We start from the raw sequence: 23,995 nt of genomic DNA, 5'->3' as shown, positions 1-23,995 counted from the left end.
GACATGTAGGCATTAGTAGGGATGGATTTGAGAGTATTCATGGAGGCTATGGTATAAGAGAAAGAAACGAAAGTGGAGAAAGGATTTTAGATTTTGGTTTGTCCTATGATATGATCTTAGCAAACACTTGGTTTAGGAAGAGGTAGTCTCACTTAGTAACATTTAAAAGTGGGGTTAATACGAGTCAGATAGATTTTTTCCTACTTAGAAAGAGAGATAGGGGTTGTTGCATCGATTGTAAGGTTATACCGGGAGAAAGTGTAGCTATACAACATAAAGTCTTAATTTTAGATCTTAGAATTAGACAATGTCACAAAAGGGATAGACATAGGATAGATCCTAGAATTAAGTGGTGGGCACTGAAAGGAGCTAAACAAGGAATGTTTGTAGAGCAAGTAGTTAAGGAAGCTTATTGGTGTCATGAGGAGGATTCAGAATCAATGTGGAATAAGATAGCGGGTGGCATGAGAAAGGTGGCTAAGGAGGTATTGGGTGAGTCTAAAGGCGGTGCACCGCTAGGTAAGGATACATCGTGGTGGAATGAGGATGTCAAGTTAGCTATTAAGATTAAAAGAGAGTGTTATAGAAATCTAAGTAAGAGTCATGATAATGAGAATTTGGAGAAGTATATGATAGCAAAGAAGGAAGCTAAAAAAGTAGTTCGAAACGCGAGGGATAAGGTATATAAGGAGGTTTATGACAAGTTGGATACCAAAGAGGGAGAGAAGGATATTTATAGGCTTGCAAAGATGAGAGATAGGAAATCGAGGGATCTGGGTATGATTAGATGTATCAAAGATGAAACACAAAGGGTTTTGGTTAAAGATGAGGAGATTAAGGAGAGATGGAAAGATTATTTTGATAAGCTATTTAATGGAAGTCATGCCCAAGATCTTGGAGACTTGTCCATTCCTTTTCATGAGATGAATCGTTACTTTATGCGCAAGATTCAAAAGAAAGAAATTGCAGAGGCTTTGAAGAAAATGAAATCAAGAAGGGCAGTTGGCCCAGATGGTATACCTATCAAGGTTTGGAAATGCTTGGGAGAGAAAGGTTTAGAATGATTGACAAATCTTTTTAACAAGATTTGGCAGACAAATAAGATGCCTAAAGAGTGGAGGAAGAGTACTTTGGTGCCTCTATATAAGAATAAGGGTGATATACAAGATTGCACAAACTATCATGGTATAAAACTCACGAGTCATACTATGAAACTTTGGGAGAGGGTGATTGAGTCTAGGTTGAGGAAGGTTATCATGATATCGGAGAATCAATTTGGTTTTATGTCTGGAAGATCAACTGTGGAAGCTATCCATCTTCTTAGACAACTTATTGAGAGAAATAAAGAGGAACAAAGATTTGCATATGGTTTTTACTATAGTGACGGATGAGCTTACGAGATCAATTCAAGAAAATGTGCAGTGGTGTATGTTGTTTGCTAATGATATTGTTTTGATTGATGAGTCTAGAGCTGGGGTTAATGCTAAGTTAGAATTATGGAGACAAACATTGGAAGTAAGAGGTTTTAAGTTGAATAAGAGTAAGACATAATATATGGAATGTCGGTTTAGTAAGCAACGAAGTAGTGATGGGAGTGTAGTGAAGCTTGGTGAGCAAGAAATACCGGTGGATGATTGTTTCAAATATTTGGGATCTATCATTCAAAAGTATGGAGGAATTGATGGAGATGTAAATCATAGGATAAAGGTTGGGTGGATGAAATGAAAAAGTGCAACTGGAGTGTTGTGCGATCGTAGAATGCCATTGCGGTTGAAGGAAAAGTTTTATAGGATGACTATTAGGCCCACTTTACTATATGGTACAGAATGTTGAGCTGCCAATAGACATCATATTAAAAAAATGAGTGTAGCTGAGATGCGTATGCTTAGATGGATGTGTGGAAATACAATAAAAGATAAGATTCGGAACAAGGAGATACGCAAGAAGGTAGGTGTTGCACCCATTGAAAATAAGATGAGAGATAATCGTTTACGGTGGTTTGGACATATTCGGCGAAGGCCTAATGATGCTCCAGTTAGAAGGATGTCGAAATGGAAAAATATATTAGTTAAAAGAGGTCGGGGTAGGCCTAGAAAGACTTGGATGTAGATGATAGGAAAGAATATGAATGCTTTGAACGTCACCGAGGACATGGCATTGGATAGAAATGATTGGAGGAGAAGGATTCATGTGGAAGACCCAGAATGATTTTCTTTGTTGGTTCATATCGCCGACCCCAATTGTTTTGGGATGAAGGCGTTGTTGTTGTTGTTGTTGTATAAAACAGTATAAGACATAATATAAATATATATTACAACATAAATATAATATAATTATAAACTATAAATATATAATAAATGTTTTATATAATATAACATAATATTCCAAATCCAAACTATAAAATATTATAAGACATTATAAAAATATATTATAACATAAATATAATATAATTTTAATCCATAATTATATAATAAAATATTAAAATATTCTGTATATAATGTAACTTAAATTATATAATATAAAATGTAATAAAACATTCATAAATTTATAAATATGAAATTGCATTTTTGTTATTTATATAAAATTAAAAGATTAATGATGATGGCATTTCTGTAATATTTTATTATTTTTGAAAAATATTTGAAATGACTAGTGAAAACAATCACATTTTTTAAGTAATAAAATATTTTTTTGTAATTACCATTATAACCTTATTTAAATATTTTATCATGCCCTATTATATGTATTGCATTACACTATTGATAGGTAACTTTGTAATTTCAAATTTTTTTTTTTTACATTTTTTTTCTGTAAAAAACGCTATCATGACTTACTAAGAAAATCTTATAAAAATTAAAAATAGATTTAATTTGATTTAAAAAATATTTTTTTTGAAAAAACGCTCATGTTCAGGATGACCTGATCTGCTTCCCTATTGGTAGCATGTAATATTCAAGAATTTCTATGTATTTTAATGAATATTTTAAATCAGATATCGTGTGATTTCTATTAAAAAAATTAGTCTATGTTGGTGAATCATAGATAATTTGCGATTATTATTATTATAATATTTAAGCAATTAACTGGAGATTTTTTTTAGAAAAAAAACAATTATTTAGGGAAATGAATTTATTATAATTCATTTCACAAAATATAACCGAGATTTAAAAATCATATTTGGATTGAATCCATTAAGTAGACATATTCCAGATTACAAGTAAATTGGGTTTGGACCCAGGTAAGATCCAAATTGAATTGAATATGGGTAAGGTTAATCCATTTTGGGGTTTTGGGTTATGAATAAAGGTTTATGTATGCATTTAATACCCACCATAATTCCTAATAGCACCCCCCTTATCCGCACTCACATGCCCATCTAATCTCTCTCACCCCTCCCTAAAAAAAAGTCATCACCCAATTAATACCCCGCCTTTTAATATTTCCAAAATGCCCATCCCCCCCCCTTATCTCTCCTATTTAAGCACCCATGCGACACCCTCCTTCTCTCACCTCCCTCATCCCTCCCTTTTTTTTTTTTTTTTTTTTTGGGGTTTCACGATGTCCCCGCCACCGCCGTCAGCACCCTTCTTCTTCTCAGTGGTGCTTACAGCACCACCACCGCACCACGCCTCCACCACCACCATTACTGACCGGTCATCCTGCAGACCACTGCATGTGCTCCCTCACAGCCGAGCGTCCCTGCCATTTTATGAGCCTTGGATGCATGCATGAGAATGAAGCATGTATGTGTGAAATTTATGAGATTTCTATGCATATTTGGTTGTATGCCCACTAGAAATTTTTGGGTACCATAGAAATTTCATAACTTGTTCAAGTCTTTCGTAGATAGCCTATCAATTTATACTCGGGAAATTTAGGGTGTCCCGGCTCGACAACATCGAGGTCTGTGTATTGATTTCTTTTATAAAATACATGTTTTGCACAGATCGACTTTCCTATCTACCCTGATAGTTCGTAACTTTGATGAAAATTCACAAACTATGTTGAGTAAGTGGATTATGTATCATGCTCTAAATGTTATGATTGTGATGCTACACATGATTATTATATGTGATCACGTCCATGTAGAGCATGAACTTTTGCAGTGCTATCAAACATACGAGGCATGCATGCTAGGACTTGATTGCTCATGATGGAGAGTTTGATTCAAAGAAACCATAGATGATGCCTTAATAAATGGCATAGGTGGCATGCATGTGAGTTATTGCTCGTATTGTAAGGCATGATGTAATTATAGTTGCTTGTAGAGAGTTGTTGGCATTACTACTCTGCTGTGCCAAAAGGCATTCATCCAGTTAAAAAAAAAACATATGCACACTAAAAAATCTATATCACCCTCACAAGTAAGGTGTTCATATATGAACTTAAGGCGACAGAGCTGCACCTATAAAAAGAATGATGGTATATTGGTTACCCGAATAAGGGCACTCTGATTTTGCACATGAAAAGATAAAAATCCTTGTAACAATATAACCGTTCAATTTTCTCTCTACCTTAGAGAGAGTAGCTGGTACAACCCCAATGACATATGTTAGATTTTGGGAGAAAACACATATTTTTTTTGTTCTTAATCACTCAAAGATTAGAGTTTTTTTACCAAATTATCTTAGGTGGTAAGACCCCCACATACTTCTAAAATAAGGTCAGGTTGCATCATTATTTTCTTAATTTGAGGGACCTGCCTTTGGGGAGTCTCCTGGTCATTGTACCATCTTTTTTGGAACAGATTCAACTAATCATTCAAGGTATTCTCAATTGTTTCTAAGTATCATCCTGTTTTAATCTAAATATTTGGTTTGAATCATTATATGTTTGAATGAATATGTGAAGATTTATATTCAAATCTAATACATCTGAGGAGCCAATCACATACACTTCTCTTCTCTTGTAACGTGCCCAAAGTTTGCTAACTTAGGTCTTTGAAATCAACTTTTTCTACTGAGCTATCGATCTAACTCTAAAAGAAATGACCTTGTGATGGGACACTACAAGTTCAAATGCCAATGGTATGGTTGTATAACTGGTAGGGTCTGCCTAACCCCAGCTTGCCTTTAAAAGAAAAAATGAAACACACACCTATAAGTTTCAATTAGGGAGTACTATATAATCTACTGTAGCCAATATTCACTATGCACATGCACATGCACATGCACGATCTAGCATGGTCTTCCGGGTAAACAAATCATGTTAAACACATGCATGTGGTGTGATTGATCAGATGGAGTTGCACCTATAATTTATAACAGATAATACAATATAGTTGAGTGTAGTTCTTAACGGGCTCGGGTTTAAAGAGAAACCCATGGCCCGGTTGGGCCAATGTGAAGCGGGTCGGGTCCAGCTCAGCTTGGCCCAAGCCCATTTATATATTATTTTTAATAAAATTAATACATTAATTCTTAGAATACAAAAAATGAATTAAATGAAAAATACATAAAATTCAAAATAACACAAAACATTTAAAAGCCTTATTATATCATGCTATGATATTTCCAAAATAAGATATATACAACTTGAAATGGATTCAATCATATGGATTTTATGCTATGGATACAAAATCCACATCCACCCATGTTATTATGATGCCCATTTTTTTTTTGCAAAGGGCATAGCACTATGCACTGCCTTAATATATTATCATATGCATTATGTTACGATGCTACACCATGTAAGAAAGGTAAATAGCAATAATTAACAAATAGCAAGTTCTTTTGCAACTAATTGGGTAAATAGTAATAGTTATCGAAGTTATTATGTAATAGTTGATTTTTAAAACTTTTATATTATTAAAAAATTTAATAAATAACTCAAGCTCATCGACCCTGGGCCCGGCTCACGTATATAAAGAGTTGGGTTTTGGCCCAGTACCTAATGGGCATGGGCCGAAAATCATGACCCAAGCCCGACTCATGATGAGCTGTTTATTGGGTATGATTTGGGTCTGGTTCATCTAGTTCTCATCAGGTGAGGTATGTTTTTTACAGTGGACTCGATTAGATCCGGGTCCGGACCTGATATCATACCCGAAATCGGTTCTAAGTCTGGTACCGCTGGGTCCGAACTAAAACCGACCCGTTGACACCCCCTACTTACAGTAGCATCAACCGAGGGTGTTTTGGTCAATTAGCTCATATCGAGCTGAGTGAAAGGTCCCTACCTCCCTCCGAACCTGCGCTTTCCCTCGATCAGAAGCAACGAGAGAGAGAGAGAGAGAGTAACCCTAATACCCGAGAGAGAGGGAGAGAGTCTCTGCAGATCGTTCGCCTACCGTTGCCGTCTCTGCCGGAAACCCTAAGCGGGAAAACCCTATCGTCGCGGTTGTTCTGCCGGAAACCCCCCAATCTATGGCGGCGTTGAAGTACCTGGAGTTGCAGAGTTCCGCGCAGCCGGAGCTCTCCGAGTGGTACAATTCCCTCGCGGATCTGTACCGGAGGAAGCTGTGGCACCAGCTCACCCTCAAGCTGGAGCAGTTCGTCGCCCTAGCCGTCTTCCAGGTGATCGCGACCGCGTTTTCCTCGCGTTTTCTAGTTGTTTTTCATCTCTTTAGAAGCATATTTGGTTACATAATTAGTTATTGTTCATCGGTTTTATAATGTACTTCAGTATTTTTTTTCTATTTCCGCCCTATGCATCACATGTTGTTTCTGGAATTAGTGTTTAGTGTTTTTATTTGGAACTGTGCTGGTGGATGTAAGATTAAAAAATGAGGAAATTTTGAAGAAACTGGGTCATACGGGGGAAACCCAGGGACACGTGTTCTAATAGGTAGTATCGATGATTCTATTAGTAGACCTTGTTTTGGTGGTTATAGTGTCCAGATGCGAAGGAATATATAGTGGAAATATATAATTAGGATCTAATTACACTTAATGAGAACAAATCATTCGTTTTTGGATTAGCACGATATCCAGGCAGTTAAATCGGGCATGCTTCAGGTTAATGTGGCGAGAGGGCTTGGATGTTCATGATGATGATGCTGGTTTGGATGTTGATGTGGCATAGTTGGTTTGTCATCCACTTTGTGCTGTTATTTCCCTTTCAAAATGATGGTTGTATGACAATGCATGAGCTTGTGGCGTAGTACAGCTATCCTTCAAGAACGAGATCTTGGTGGATGTGCTTGTAACCAATGGTGGAGATGTATCAGGCCTTGAGTTCCTTGCGAAGAGCCAGCTTGAAAGCCTGAGGATTTCAGTATGTTTGGTCCAAGGATGGGGCATTGGGGTTGTGTGGGATGTGGGATAACACCAGATACGTGGTGGCATCCGTCTAGAACCTCTATGGGCACGTTTGGAAGAGAGAAAAACTCTCATAGGAAACGAAAGTTTTGATATGAGAAATTTTCCAAAGGAAAGTTTTTCGCTTGTTTATGTAGCATGAGAAAAACAGAGTGAAAACAAAAGAGAATTTTTTGCTTGTTTGTTTGTGTATCAAAATTTTTTCTCATACTACACAGAAAGCTGGTTATTCTACAGTTGGGCTCAGTAACAACAACTGAACACGGATAATTCTTAGGACTTTCAGATTTTTCACTTTTTGCATAAAGTCCAAATAAAAATAAAATGGAGAAAATACACAAAAATATAAATATATTCAGTACCAAAATGCACTTAATTTCTCACATAAAAAAACCTGATCATGACTAAAACTCACACTAAATCTGATTATGCAAAATTTAACACTCTATTGATTTGATTCAGAATTGAGCCTTTGATTCAGGATTACTGGAAGCGCCATAGGACATAGGGAAGCACACTTCCTCGAAGCGCGTTTCAAAAGCACGAAACGTGGTGCTTCAGAAATGTGAGCGGAAGCGACAAAAAAATTGGGAAGCACGCTTCCCACCCTTTTTTTTTTATTTTTTTTGTGTTTTTATTTTTATTTTTATTTTTATTTTTCTTTCTTTTTTCTCTTTTCACTTCTCCCTTGCTTTCTAGGTTGCTTCCAGTTCGCTTCCTAGGTTGCTTCTTAGGTCACTTTCGAGACGATTCCTGGTTCGTTTCTAAGTCGTCTCGCGCTTTCCGCTTCCTAAATTTTTTTAAGTGCCTTGCTTCCCGAATCGCTTCCCGCTTCCGCTTCCCGAATCGCTTCCCACTTTTGCTTCCTTGACTGACAACTCTGCTTTGATTTTCCTTGATATGAGCCTGATCTAAAATGAAATGAATCAAGTTAAACTTTAGAGATATGAAATTAAAAATAACGATAGAAAGAGAATACCAAAATGCACCTAATTTCACGCATAAAAGGAGGTCAAGACAATATCTCACTTGCTAAATCCGATTTTGCAAAATCTGAACCATCCGACCCCTCCAGGAACCTCTTCTCCTGGAACCCACCACCTTTATCTTGATGACCACGTTGGAAGGGTGATTGCCACCAAAGCCATCGCTCCACCACCTCTATCAATCCACCACCACCTCCACCAGAACCATTGCTCTCCCTTCCCTCCCAATTGCCTTAGCAATCAGATTCCAAAGGGTTATGTCGAAGGAGGTCGTGGTGAGGATCACCTGTGGGAAGACTGTGGTGAAAGCAATGGCGCCGCCAAAATCGATGCCGGGGCCGTCAGTGGCGATCCCGTGGAGGGATTCCAACCACCATTGGAAGGCGAGGAATTGCAGAAGGGGTAGGAGTGGTGGTGTGGGGGCCAGCAGGGGAAGTCGGGAAGTGGGTGTTGATGGGCGAAGGCAAAGGCAAAGGCAAAGGCAAAGGCAAAGGGGAGGAAGACAATGATGGTGGCGGTGAGAAGACGAAGACGATGGTGTGAGGTAGATAAAAGCCTCCACCTCAACCCCACCCTGCGAGGGGCGAGAGAGGGGTATAGGAAACACTTTGATATAAAAAACTCCACCCCCGGAGGAGTCTTCCCTATCAAAATATGTACCTTTTTTAAAATGTTTCTCAAAGAAACATTTTTTCTTGTTTGGAAAGGTCAGAAAAATTATACCTTTCCTAGATGTTTTCCACTTCCAAACATGCCCTATAAGTGAGCATATCTATGATTTGTTTTCTGCTTTGTGAGTGAGACATGATATTTTGGTGTGACCTCATATCCCATAGTGGGTCAAGTTCTTGGAAAACTTGTAAAGCAGGCGAAAGGGTTGGGTGGGTTATGGCTTTTGGGTGAACATGACAGGTTTAGGTAGATAGGTGGATTAGGTACAGTAGGTTCGTAGAGGATAGCGATTTTGGTCTTGCTGTAGTGGTGTGGGTTGCACGTGCTGCATGTTCCAGGTCTTAGTGTCGTATGTGGAATGGTGCCTTTCAGCTTGCAAGAACTTGAAGGTGCTGATTTGGGTGGAGTTTGTACTAGTTAGTATGGTACTTACTCTAAGCTTGACCTAAAAAAGAAAAGTGAAACAAAAAAAAATGAGTCAAATTTGAAGAAACAATTGTGATCTTGTGTATACTGCTATTCAGGAAGTAAATCTTTTAGGTGAATTTGTTTGATACAGGCAATGCCTTCAAGTTGATATTTTACTTTCAGGTTTGATTCATGTACAGGATCCTATGGAAGAGACTGGAAGTGCAACATCATTTTTGGAAAATAATTGATCTGGTGTAGTTGGAATGGAGTGATAGGCTTGCTAGGTTATAGGTTAGGTGTTGATTTGCACTTGTATTGGGCAGTATGATCCCATATGTTGTGTAGTGAGGGGCTGATATGTGGCATAGAGGGTGGTGAATGGAGGGGTCTCCTCTGGCCTGGTGTGAGTCTCTGTGAGGGCAATGAAGAGCTGAGCGGTTGGCTCCTTGACATGTTTGCTACAAAATGCTATTGAAGCAGTTGGTGTATGATTTAACACTATATCCTGGTATCCATGCCCCTAGACATGAACAGACTTCTGATTGGTAGGGTTAGTGGGAGCCCAGGTAATCCATATTGGGATTAGTATGATTCTGTGGCCAAACCAACTCTTGTGGTTGTGGAATACGTGCAACTTGCCGATGGAGACAGATGAACTGTGGCTGTTGTGGTGGAGGTAATGAATAAGCCTCACTATGGGCCAAGTTCGTGAAAAACTAACTCAAGATCTGGGACTGCCTGCCAGGCCGTTACTACATTATTGGATATGATGTTTGACCTTCTATAGTATTCATTAATCAGCTTATTACCTTTATCTGCTGTGTGTTGGTTGTGTGTGCAGCTGCATGAGATTGGTTAATGAAGAGGGTCTAAAGAGCAAGCTGTATGAAGTAGAATTGTCTGGCTGATCATTCCAGTGAGAATGCTTCGGTGGAAGTGTCCCTGATCCAGCTCATGAGGGGTTGCTTATTTTGGACTCAGGTTTAGTCAGGTTGATGGTTGGCTAGGTCCTCGGACTTATCATTCGGATGTCAGATGCCAGTTTCGTGTCAATGAATCAAGTTATTCATTGCTTTGGATTAGTGGCAGCAAATTCGGAATTTCGGGTGCAAGTTGTTTGTTGCTTTGTATTAGCAGCAAGAAATTGAGAATTTTAGGTCAAAAGCTGTTTCTGTTGGGTTTGACGCAAAACCTACTATGGAATGTTGGAAATTAGGGAAAATCAGGGGTGGCAGCCATTGTGGGAGATGATTCTGTGGATGACATGTAGTCATGACTGCAAGTTAGATATCGAGGAAGGATGTTGGACTGAGAGGGGTAGGGGATGTGGTCCCATTATTGTCCAATACCTTTGTAACTGGCTAGTCTAGAGTAGACCATAGTTAAACTACTTGATGGAGTAATATCATACTATATATATACAGTGTGGGATCTTTCTATTATTGCAACAAGTGGAAAAACATATAATTAGGACCCTAGATCTAATGAAAGGATGATTTGGCTGCTGATGTAGCCCAATGGACTCGGCCCTTTTGGTGTTGTAGCAGACTGGTTTTTGGCTCTCGTAAACCAAAATTTGAGTGGAAGTAATCTAGGTCAGCAGTATTGAGAACAGTTGTGATTTATCCTGAGTTGATTTTGGAGTGGGATTTGATGAACAGTCAGATTGCCATATTATTATTGCTATGAGTGTCGTGAAATCATGGGTAAAAATAAGGAAAAAGTATATAAAAATAAGGAAAAGTATATTTTAGATGTTATCTGCTGTTTTTTGATGAAATTAGTGATAATATGTTCTTTAAGTGGAAAATTAATGGTGATACTGTAAACATAAGAATAGGTTATTTCATACTTATGGTGCTGCTTTTTTTTTGAAGTGATGTTACTGGATTGCTTCTAGTGATTCATCTCCCCTCCTGATTTCCATATATATGTATGTATGTATTTTGTGTGCTTCTGATCTGTTGGTTATCTATAAATGTTATGTGACATGCGCTTGCTTTAAACTTATAAAATGTGCTTTGTCATTTTTCAGGCTGACGATCGCCTTATACAATTATATCACAATTTCATCACTGACTTTGAGACGAAAATAAATCTGCTCAAACTTGCACACTTTGCTGTGATAGTTTCACGTCAGTATACAGAAAAAGAAGCTGCAATTAGCTTTCTTGAGGGAGTGATTGAGAAGCTTCGTGCCACCAGAGAAACGAGGATAGAGGAACCAATTCTTTATGTGAGGATGCAGATAGCTGCATTTAAGCTTGAACAAGGGGATCAGAAGGAGTGCAAGAAGCTTCTTGATGAAGGGAAGAGCACTTTGGACAGCATGACTGATATTGATCCTTCAGTTTATTCAAGCTATCACTGGATTTCATCTCAGTATCACAAGTCTCGCCAGGAGTTTGCTGAGTTCTATAAAAGTGCTCTTCTTTATTTAGCATACACCACTGTGGAAACTTTGTCAGAACCATTCAAGCTGGTATATCATCTCTCTCTCTCTCTCTGTGGCTTAATACAATATTATATTTAGATTATGTCCCCACATATGCGCATTATATTTAGGGAATGAATACTTGTTTGAGTCTAGGGTTTTGACTTCTTGGGTTTCTTAAATTTTTTAATGCAAATGGATTCTGTACAGTAGTAAGCTATCTTGTTTCCAGTATTGTTCTTGCTGCTGTTGACTTGAGTATTGCATTCCGTCACCTGATGAATTGCTTTCTTATTTAACCACAGTTTCAGTTCTTGGTGATGTGGGTGTTACTTCAACTTGTTATGCTGTTTAGTGGAATACAACTGTAGCTATGATTTGGATTATGCTACAAGAGTTTCTCTAAGATTTACATGATTAGCCAGAAGCATGTTATGACTATACATACTGTGTGAATCGCCTGATGTTATACAAATGTACTCTGTTTCTGTCGCATGGTGTCAGTCAAGTTTTAAGGTTTAATAAGCCTTGTGGCCCTTATTGAGACCCATAGTTGAAGATGCATAGTCACTGGGAAGCAGATGTGTTACCAACCTCCATTGAGGCATAAGTTTCTAACTGAATAAGGCCTATGTCTCAGCTGTGCTACAAGCCATGATGTTGCGCCTCATTAGAAGCTGGTAGTTGTTGTTATGAATGGTTCACCTCTGGTTTCTGTGACTGTTGCAGACTCCCCATTTTGGTATTAAATTACCATTGTTCAGAATTTTACTCCTAGGATTCTGAGCTCTCACCATATTGTTCATTGCAGTGATTTCTTTTCTTTCTTTTTTTTCTTCTCTGGTTTCTGTCCCATTTTGGTATTTAATTGCCACTGTATAAATTTCATTCCGAGAAGTTTGAGCTCTCACTGTTATCCTACCTCAGCATTTTTGATTTATTACTTCCATCTTGTGTGATTAGGACCTTTTAGTTTGCATCAGCACGTCCATGCACACACAGACAGATGCACACAGAGACAAATGTTATAGTCAGAGCATTGGCTGCTCTTGCTTGCTTCACACTGTTGACTAATCCAGCAGATAGTCGTGCAATTATGGAATTTTAGGGCAATGAGGAAGTTGTTAGATTTGAGGGTGTACTTGAACATGTGGTTCTCTTGATTTTCCTAATTTTAGAGCAAAGAGGAAGTTATTAGATCTGAATGTGTACTTGAACATGCGGTTCTCATGATTTTCCTAAGGTCCTGTCCGTCTATCCAGATGTGCAGCTTTGGTCCTTGCTCATTCTTTCCTACTGAGAGCTATCTGCCTATTGCATAATCTGTTTGTCTATTATATCATTTTTTTTTCAAAATTTTGTCCAGCTTTCTGAGTTCACTACTGTCTTGAGAGGAATGCGGCCATTGCCAGCATGTCAAGTGTTCTTTGAGTCTATCTGCTTGTTTTCAACATTTAAAAAATGTGTCTCCTGTGTAATTGCTGTTTGGATGGTCTATATATCAAACAAGTGAGTAATGTTTCTGATGTAGTGGTTATAAACTTGCAATTTATTTTTGGAGCATTTCTGCATGTTGACTATTTTTATCTGACAACCAACTTCTTTGATCATTGAAATGTAAACTTTAGAAGTTTGACTGGGATATTGCTTAGCTACTCGTTTTTTTTCCTGAAATATGCTATGCTGTCAGTGATTTTGAGTTATCTTGCAGGACTTGGCATTTGATCTCTCCTTGGCTGCACTGTTGGGTGACAATATCTACAACTTCGGGGAGCTTCTTGCACATCCTATTGTAAGATAAATGAGATAATTTAAAGTTATATTTTATTGCATGGAATGGTCTTTCTTCCTAGTTTGTCTCCTGCCTTCTGTTTAGGTTTTTTCAATGATTCTGATTACTGTAGCTTGCCAAATGAATCCTGGTAAATGTACAACCGTGAATTATATCCTATTGCATGCAGTTGTCTATTTCTGCAAACAAATCCTTGTGTTTCTATATGTATGTATCTCTATATTTGTACACATTTGTACCAATCCTTTGAGCATGTGTTGAATTGTGATGGCTGGAGTGGTAGTGTCGGGGTGTTGGAGTTTCCTTGGGCATCGTGCTCTGAAATGCCTAATGATGAAAACACTTGGCTTGAGCATGGTTCCCCCTGAACACCCATATGTTACAATTATCATCTTATGTAGGATATTATTCCATTGATTCTTTCTGGATTGGTTAAAATGTTACATGCAGCCAACAAGATGTATGTGTGCATGTGTTTACATGCATGTACTATGCTGGTTAGTTTTTGTTTGATGTTTTTGCTAATGCTGTGACCGTTCAAGATTGCCATCTTTTGGTTAAGGTCCTCTCAGTTTCTTTTGTTGCCAAAACTGTTTGATGCATTTTCCTTGTTTTTCTATTGTTTTCTGCAGATAAAAAGTCTTCTTGGTACAAATGTGGAATGGCTTTACTACATCTTAGAGGCGTTCAATGCTGGTGATTTGGCTCGTTACCAAGAACTTTGTCGTGTTCATGCAGCTGCTCTTAATGCACAGCCTGCATTGGTAGCAAATGAAAAGAAGTTGCTTGAGAAAATTAACATTCTGTGTCTTATGGAGATCATCTTCAGGTTAATATCTGGTTTGCCATGTTTCTTTTGGAAAACAACAATGTTTAATTATTTTTTGGATGTCCTTTTTAATGAGGCTGAAAGTGAATCCTCTATTTGTGGAGTTCTGTATTGGGTAGTTCTGTTGACATTCATCATTGTGCTTAACAGTCGTCCTTCAGAAGATAGAACCATCCCCTTAAGTGTTGTTGCTGAACGAACTAGGCTTTCCATAGAAGACGTGGAGTACCTACTTATGAAAAGTCTATCTGTAAGTTATCAAGTTTTATTTTGTTGCCTTTGTGTGAGGATCTGTTTGTTGCTTGCTTCATCGGTTGCTTTTCTTTTTGGCATTCAGAATGTTAACTCCTAGATTGTGTTACTTGGTTAAGTGTTGAAGGTGCATGCCAGATATGAAATTGGCTCTTGTATTGATCCATTTTATGATCTCATCTTCTTACACCAAGGCTAGTACACGTACAAATGTTGCTTGCAGTTGGTTATTCTCTGTATTGGATGGTTATATGGTTTTTATTATGATATTTTTCAAACTTACACATCATTGAGCTGGCAAATACATTTGAACTTCAATTGAAATTTTACTGCTTTAATAAAAAATTGGTAGTGAAACAATGCCTATGGGAGCACTCTTAATGCCATGCCCCAAATTCAGTGGTTACATCTTTGTTTCCCACCGAGGCCGGTATATTTGGAGGCATGATATATGTCTCTCTGAGTCTATACCATGTCAAAAATTAGTGGTTTCTTGAGTATTTTATTCATGAATACTTCCAGTGGCTCTTAATGGTTCTTCAAATATGTGCTTACAGGTTCATCTAATTGAAGGAATCATAGACCAAGTTGAAGGAACAGTTCATGTTTCTTGGGTACAACCGCGAGTTTTAGGAATACCCCAGATCAAAGCACTTCGGGATCGTCTGGATGGTTGGTTGGACAAGGTACACACTGCTTTGTTATCTGTAGAAGCCGAAACACCTGACCTAGTGGCATCATGAACCAAGTCATCTGTTTTTGTTTGTGATGATATTGACCTTCAGATCTAAAATTAGGAAAGGAGTTACTTGGTTAGGATCGAGGTTTTCTTTGCTTCTTTTTTGTTTTCCATCTCTGTTTCCCTTGCTTAAATTTTTTGAGTGGAAGGGGAGGCACACACCTTTCCTATTTCGTGCTACTTGCCAGATCTGTATTTTTTAATTCTTATGAATGCTTATGCTCCCATGAATTACAATCATCAATGACCAGGTGAGATATTGACACTAAATGGCTGGTTTACTTATGAACACTGTCTCTCTCTCTCTCTCATATGAAGTTACACACACATAATAATAATAATTCCCATCGCTCTAGATAAGTATCTTTAAATTAAATCCTCTGGAATCCTCAAAAGCCTGATGCCCATGGTCGTATCTCTGTGTTAGGCTCTTACTGAGAGCCAGTAGTTGGGTTTGAAATTGAGGACTTGGAATTTTGAATTGAAGTTGGGTCAAACTCCTCTAGCAATAGCGAATAGTGGTTGTTTGGTGAAATGCATTGAGAAGGCGTTTGAGGAGAGGATGTAATTACGGCGTTTACTTCTTTGTATTGTCACCTAGAAGTGCTTGGTAAATGGCTAGTACCTTTATAAAGGTGGCTTTTGATTTTTTTTGGGGTAGATGAGCATGTTTCTGATAATTGTAGCATTTGGAGGGCTTTAGTCTTTCCTATGCCAGGTTTTTTCAGCAATGCAAAAATTGGTAGTGGTAAATGCACCAAAATTTTCTTCGAAAAACATGTTCCATGGGTTGGTGCATCTACAAGGTTTGATTGAGAAAAAAACGATTTGCATCGTGAAATCTCAGCTAGATTGTAGGTACAATCGTCTGTAGCAAATATGAGTACGGGGTTCTTACATTCAATCCTAGCCATCCAATCAATGGTTAGGATTAGTCCACATTTTCACCTAGATGTGGACTGTTCTTAGCCATCCAGATGCTTCTGCTGGATGGCTAAGTAAAAGGATGGGATTCTTTTTTATCCAATATATATCCGGTATAAAAGATAGCATGTAAGAAACGACAATAGACATCAATTAAGAAGTGACAAGAAAAAGAACGGCTTGTAATTTAAAATGCTCTTTTTTGTCTTTTTTTTCCGACGAGGTACTCAAATGCTTTTAAATTTCTGAAGAGAAGTGTCTATGAGTCTCTCATGTATATACTTTTTTATAATAAGAAATACAGTTTTCAACAGTGCACCCTTTAAAACATAAGAATTGCATTTGCCGGTGTCTGTAAAAAATATCAAAGTTCATTTTTTTTATACTGGAATAAGCATGTTTTTCCATAAAATTCCGGAATCCTGACCAATGGGACTCAGAGTAGTTGGTATTTGCTGTCAGTGCACGTCTCATTGGTGAAAAGATCAGGTGCAATATGATTGCACAAATATTTGTGCATTAAGCACCTGATCACCCTCCATCTTGGGGACAGGCCTGTCAGTTGTGGGGCCCAAGGCCTGATGGAGGGCAATCAGGTGTGTAATGCACAAATTTTCTGCCATGTGATTGCACCCAATCCAGACTCTTCTCATTGTGGTGAGATGTTGCAGGTTCAAAATCCAGTGGTACGTGGGGGTTTGCCTAACCCCAGCTTGCCTTTGAAAAATAAAATATGCTTTCAATGTTTTAGGTTCTTGTGGTAACTGTCTTGCAAATAATGTCTTGTAAAAGAACCAATAGAGTTGCTTTGACTGCCTTTTTCAAGAGCGATCGGGTACCATATGATTGCACAAAAATTGTGCATTAAGCACTCGACGCCCTCCGTCTTGGGCTCCACACCTGACAGGCCGTGTCCTTAAGATGGAGGGTGATCAGGTGCTTGATGCACAAATATTTGTGCAATCATATTGCACTTGATCTTTACACTTTTTTCAAGGGTTGTCAAATGACCGGGTCCTGAGGCATGATCAGGTGCAATCATATTGCACAAATACAATATGCCTCCACACCATTTCCCAAATTTCCCACGCAGCCTGTTAAGTGTGGGGGTCCAACAGCAGATGGAGGGCAGTCAGGTGCAGCGGTGCGTTGCATTTGTTTACATGTGATTGCACCTGATCTGAATTCCTGTGTTTGGTAGGATGCCGGAACTATGGGATACCATTTACATTGATTAAGTAAAAGAGTTAGCTTGGTTAAGAGATCTTAATTGAAGGCTATCATTAAGGCTTAACCTTAAGTTGGCTGTCCGAATAGATCAAAAGAATGAAAGAGGGTCCCTAGGCAAAGGGTTCGGTGTGGTTTGAGAACTAATTAGGATAAAAAGCTAATGAGATCTGGATCCAGTAAGCAATCTTGACCTGTTCCGGCTCGTACCTAAATCCATATAAGCGGATCTTTGATACTGATATCATGACTTAGAGCTGTCAATGGGTCGTGTTTATATCGGGTACCTGATCCTAAGCTGAATTTCAGGGCATGGACTGTATTGTATACAAAAAATGATGCATTTTTTAAAATATCCTAAATTTTTGAAATCCGTTCGATGTCAAAATTCTCAAAATTTTGTTTGTAAAAGAACCTGTTTACCCTTCACACAAGTGAATTTCCTTTAGATATGTAAACTTTCTCCCAAATATCTAAATATGCGAACTTTCTCACACATGCGAATTTTCTTTCAAATATGCAGTTTTTTTCCTAAATATGCAAATTTCTTCCCAAATATACAAATATCGTATTGCATTTGTAAAAGTCCTCTCACCGGTGCCATTTTTTTTATGAAGGTTCGCACATGTGTAAACATATTCGCAAAAGAGGTTTGCACATTTTGGGGACATTTGTTTTTGAAGCATCACTAAAGATTTTTACCTTTGGCGGAACTTTTGCAAATACCAGACACAAGACCCTATGCCTGACATGTCTTGGCATTCACAAATACAATACAACATTCACAACCAATGTTGTTAGTTTTGGTATCCGCCCTAAATTGTTGGGCCACTGATTCAGTTGTATTGATCAATATCAATACTCAACTGAATTGTTCTGTATCGGCCCCAAAATAATAAAAAATTATTACGTGTCAATCATAACATGACACATGTTAAAAGCATTAAAATAATTTTAAAAATTTTATTGTTTAATATTTTTTTATATTTATTAAAAAATAGCAAATTCAAGCCCTACAACATATCAAAAGTTTTCGGCCGATACAGGCTGATACACACCGATAACATTGTTTACAACCATGAGTTGCAAAGGTTTCCAAAATGTGCGAACTTCTTTTACTAAAATCGCATAAGGGGCATAGGTAGTGTGGGGACATTCACGTGCAAAAGTCAAAACATTCACAAATGTGGGAGTATTTAGTTAAAAACGGTGTGCTTATTTTGGGTACCTTCACAACTCATGGTTGCTAATGTCCTCAAAAAGTGCAAAGCCTAATTTTAATAAAATTGCATAAAGAACAAAGATATGACATTCACAAATGTGTAGGAAGAAAAATCACATATTTAATAAAAAAATATTATATTTGGATATTTGGGAGAAAGTTCATATATATGGAGAAAATTCACTTGTGTGCACAGTAAAAAGTTTTTTTAGAACTGAAAATTTATGAATTCGGACATCGGATAAATTTAAAAAATTGTAGCCCATTTTATAAAAGCATCATTTTTTGTCGTGCAATAGTCATTTTCTGCATAAAAAATGCCAACCTGAATATTATTCTGGTTGACCTAAACCCAACCAAAGTAACATGCAGACTATGTTGGGGTTATGATTTTTGACGGATATTCAACCCAATCCACAGCTTTTTCGCTAGATATCCAACAAGACCCATGTGTATTTTTAGTAAACATTAACTTGTGAAATTGACCCGGGTTTGGGATTTCATTTTCTTGACCCAACAAATCCTGAACAGGTTCGGGTACACCCTTATGGGTTGGATACCCAACCAGTTGACAGCCATACCCGGACCGATTCTCAACCGTTGACAATGACAGCATATAGCAGTTTACTGTGTTGAAGCAGTTTTGTTTTGTGATGTGGGGCCGCCAGCTTCCAAATACTACAATAAAATTAGAAAATTTACAATGCTTTCCCACCAGCTGAACACTTTCATTAAAGCTTCCACATAATTTAACTTGTATTGGCAGATGTCAAAGTGTAAAAACTAGTGAGCTTGTTAATTTCCAAACATGATCATGGAAGTTATGACAGATCCTACTTCAAAATCCCCATCTGACACAAGTTTGTTTATTGCGAAGAACTTAAAAATGCTTGGCTTATTAGGGTCCTGGTGGTTTAAGGATTTGACTTTTTTTTTTGTGTATTGGTTAATGGTTAGACAACTAACATTTCATGCAGTTTCCATAGGAAATTGCAGAGTTGAACTTTTTTCCCCTCTCTTTCCCACCATGGGTGAAGCAAACAACCAAGTATCATGTGGAAAAGCACCATCTGAGCATATGTGGATCCCAAATTTTCCCACCGCCTTCCTCTTATCATGTACAGATCCTTTGATGCCTCCCCGGGTAAGAAAGAACTTTCAGAAGGCTGTGCTCGCAGGACTTTTAAGAAATCGGTGCCCTTTTTCCATGAAAGCCTCTTTCCTTCTTTGGAAAGGAGACAAACGGTGTTTTCCTTTTCTCATTTCTAATACCCCCAAACGTTTTGGCCTAATTGCACACACCGAATCCTCACCAAAATTTTTACTTGGATTAATCAAATGACCACAATCATAAACTAACATAAAATTGAACTTGGGTTAACCTAACTCATGTTTTAAAGTTACCATTTTACCCTTATAATTCGCGAAATAAAATTATTAGTTTGCCCTTATTCTAGAAATATGAACAAAGTAAGTTTGACCGTTTATAGGGCCTTGACCCACAACCGGCCCATGGTGGGCCATGTCAGCTTGGCCCATCGAGGCCTTGGTTAAATAAAAAAAATAAAAAGTATATAATTGGGTAGGAAAAAAAAGATACCTTAGAGTTAAAGATTAAAAACCCTAGGCTTAGTTTTAACTAAGAGACTAACAAAAAAGTGGGGCATACATTGCCCAGTACTTGGGAAGTGTCAAAAATGACTTGGAAAACATTGGTGGTAACTAAGAACACTTTACAAGACGTGACCTCTTGAGGTTTTGTTTGAAAAAATTTAAGAAAAAAGAGGAAACCCTAATTTTCAAAAAAAAAAAGTAGGACCCCCATAAATAAAAATGGATTTGGACTGTCAAAACTTTTAAACCTAACAGGATATTTGAATGGATTACCAAAAGAAAAAAAAACATCATAAAAGAAAAGGAAAACTAAGGGGGATTGATTTTATGATTCACATACCTTGGACTAGGCAAATGATCATAAGAATTTGTTGGTCGTTGTTCTTCACCATTTGATAAGTCCTATGCATTTGTTTAGCTTTGGGTCTAAGAATGGTAAATGGTCCACATGAGGTTCACACTTCACACAACTCACGGTTGTCTATGAGATGTGATCAGAATCTTATAAGAGCCAATTTAGCATGACCATTGATCCATTATGAATTGTTTCCTACTGTGATGCAGATCAATGTTGAGGATTTATAGCACATGGTAGTTAGTTAGATGATATCAAACATATGGACTACTGGTAAATCCCAAGAACCCTACTCCATAGATTGGTCCTCAAAATTTTAATAAACCTTTCGCTAGGATTGTCTCAAAACTACTTAAGTTTCCTATCCTAATTCCTTCATTTACCTAAGTTATGGATTTTTGAGTTTTCTATAAAAAGTTTAGTCATATATTGAAAGTTATTGGAACTTGAATTGTCCTTATATAGAAGCATGGTGCCTTAGAAAGCATATCCCTCAAAGACATTAGATTTTGGGCTTGAACAAACCTTAGATCTTGGATCACAAACAATATATATATATATATATATATATATATATATATATATATATATATATATATATATATATATATATATATATATATATATATATATATATATATATATATATTTGGGTTTGGGGATTACCGATTTGGCTTGGTTTGGTTTGGCCTTGAATCTTCTTTTTAGTACTTGAGATGGTTTTGATATTCAAGTATATTTTCAATCTTTGACCAACTATTAAAACCTTGCCCAACATTTTTGCTTGAGCATTAAAAGTCCAAATAAACCATAGCCACCCAAAACCTTGAATCTTGGATCACAAATAATATATATATATATATATATATATATATATATATATATATATATATATATATATATATATATATATATTCATTTTTGGATTTGGGGATTATGGATTTGGCTCAGTTTAGTTTGGTTTTTGATCTTCTTTTTAGTACTTGGGATTATTTTAATCTTTAAGTATATTTTTTATCTTTAATCAACCATTAAATCAGTTTTGACTTTATGTTAAAACCTCTTTGAATCTTCCTGGATCTAATCGGAATCTATTTGGATCTTGCCCAATATTTTTGCTTGAGCATTAAAAGTCCAAACGGACCATAGCCGCCTAACCTATTGATCATTGACCTTTTGACTTGGTTACGGTTGGTCCTGACTCTTTTAAGGTCATTTTAGACTTTATTTGGGTACCCGCCTTAGCCAACCATTTAGGCTTTAATTACGGACTATGACCCATTTACAACTGGCTGTTTTGGCCTCTTAAAGATCCTTTATAGCCTTTATGGGTGTCCTTGGATTGGGGCCTATATAAACCTTATCTCTCTGATCTTATCTCTCATTGCTCTCTCCTCTTTATCTCAAGCTCTGTCCTTCTCTTTCTCGAGTTGAGATTTTTTTTCTTCTCTCTTTAGTCTTTGGTGCTTCTCTCTCTTGGGTTAGACCCAAATTCAGGAAGATATTTCGATCTGATTTAGCCTAGATCTAGCCACAGTTACCTAGATTCATTTGTAGTTCAAATTCAAATCTAGTTGTAATTCAGATTTAGATTTGGTTGCAAATCATATCTAGTCATAAGATTCAAGTTCGATTATAATTTAGATCCTTAAGATTCTAACCAAACCTATATCCAGTTTTTGTTTTGGACCTTGACCAATTACTATTATAATCCAGATTCAAACTCAGGATTCATACCTGATTTAATCCTAGTCGAGAGGCTATTCAAGGTGATCCATGTCGAGGTTGTTGGAGTCATCCAGTACAAGGTGTGGCCTGATCATTCACGAGAATGTGAAGGCTCGATTGTATCTTTAGAGCGTAGTTGAACAAATACCTATTGCACTGAGTACTTGATCTTGAGTGAAGCAGCTATCGCGTGTTTACGCATGCCGCTCAATTGCCTGACCCACTAAATAAGGTAAAATTTTAACACCTTTAATTAACCATTAGACTGAAGCAAATACTAAGATCACCCGTTTGTCGTGACCCATTTTAAGAAAACATTTTGAAGCCTTAGAAACTTGTAATTCCTCTCTTAAAAAGCTGGCTAACCCCCAAAAGTCGAAGCTGGGAAAACTTTGACTACCTTTTTATCTTACAATATTTTATTACTTATGTTTCAAATACCATTTAATTAGTAGAAAAATGTATTTCTTTAACCATTTTTACATAAATGGCACCAGCTAGGAGGCTTGACTTCAGGAAAGACTGAATTTCGCCCGTCCATCACTATATTATTTTTAAAGTTTCAGTTCGCTAGCTAGCAAGGTTTTGGTCTTTCGATATGTGGATGGCACTACTCATTTTTAGGAAAATTGCATAAATTTGGCCCGTCCAACCTTTGGCCCTTAATTTCAAAAGTGAGCCATAGATTTCTTGGAAACTGTCAAATGGGGGTTCATGTCAACATCAATCATCTTGGAAAACATGATTTATTTTTGCTTTTTTTATTTCCTGTATTATCCTTTGAAATTGAAGAATACTAATTCATCCCCATAAAAAAGAAAAAAGGTAAAATATTGTAAACATCAGATTGTGAAGGTTATATTATAATTCTAATTTTTTTTTGAAAGGCAACCTGGGGTTTATTTAATGTACCACTGGAGTTTGAACACTTGACAGCTCCTACCAATCAGGCGGAATGGTATTTATGATTTAACCTGAGTTAGTACACAATAAACCAATAATAAAGGTAGGTCTCTGTTTAGACCCAAGGGGTTTGGCTTAGTGGGATAGGGCCTAGGCCATTTGATGAGGAGCCTAGGTTCAAATCCCATGGGTAAAGTCCTCTGAGCTTTTTTTTTTATGCTGACAGGACAGCAACTGTAAGTACGGCAGGCTGAGCTAGCATGGCTAGGTCTCTGCACGTGGGGCAGTTTGTCCTCCTAAAAATTTAAAAAGGTAGGCCCCTGTTTGACAATTTCCACGAAAACAGAGGCACGATATCAGGAATTCCTATTTTTAAGATTATTGGCAAAAGGTTGCCCCCTAAATGAAAATTTCCCTTAACAGATCATGGTTAAAAAGGTAAAACAGATATTTATCTGTTGCAGACCAACAACTCGAGTAAACAAGTTGAGATGGTTGTCTGTGGACATGTGCTAAATCAAGCATAAAATTGAATGAAGTCTGGTCCATTTTCTTTGAGGGAGGGACGGTTTATTTCTAGCTTTTTTCTTTCGACAGGAGAGCGTGAAAGCACAGGCGGGCATGCACCAGAGAGAGAGAGAGAGAGAG

At 37.4% G+C, this 23,995-nt stretch overlaps 1 protein-coding gene across 1 annotated transcript; it reads left to right on the top strand.

The window, feature by feature from the left end:
• Positions 1-6,194: 6,194 nt before the first annotated feature.
• Positions 6,195-15,644, top strand: LOC149813605 (26S proteasome non-ATPase regulatory subunit 13 homolog B). Its single transcript, XM_089991968.1, has 6 exons — positions 6,195-6,515; positions 11,364-11,810; positions 13,474-13,554; positions 14,187-14,383; positions 14,534-14,633; positions 15,193-15,644. Exons 1-6 carry the CDS (start codon positions 6,366-6,368, stop codon positions 15,376-15,378), a joined length of 1,161 nt encoding a protein of 386 aa, XP_089848094.1. The 5' UTR covers positions 6,195-6,365; the 3' UTR covers positions 15,379-15,644.
• The last annotated feature ends 8,351 nt before the right edge of the window (positions 15,645-23,995 follow it).

The sequence above is a fragment of the Nuphar pumila genome, chromosome 16 (genome assembly GCF_984573655.1).
Source record: "Nuphar pumila chromosome 16, dmNupPumi1.hap1.1, whole genome shotgun sequence".
Taxonomy (NCBI): Eukaryota; Viridiplantae; Streptophyta; class Magnoliopsida; order Nymphaeales; family Nymphaeaceae; genus Nuphar; species Nuphar pumila.
The sequence above is the reverse complement of the archived record's forward strand: the minus strand, read 5'-3'. Positions and strand labels throughout refer to the sequence as shown.

What these genes read in the sequence shown, in the direction of transcription:
- LOC149813605 (XM_089991968.1), top strand. Translation starts at nt 6,366, where the DNA reads ATGGCGGCGTTGAAGTACCTGGAGTTGCAGAGTTCCGCGCAGCCGGAG. An exon ending in TCGCCCTAGCCGTCTTCCAG is followed by an intron (nt 6,516 to 11,363) that starts GTGATCGCGACC and finishes GTCATTTTTCAG; the next exon opens with GCTGACGATCGCCTTATACA. An exon ending in TGTCAGAACCATTCAAGCTG is followed by an intron (nt 11,811 to 13,473) that starts GTATATCATCTC and finishes GTTATCTTGCAG; the next exon opens with GACTTGGCATTTGATCTCTC.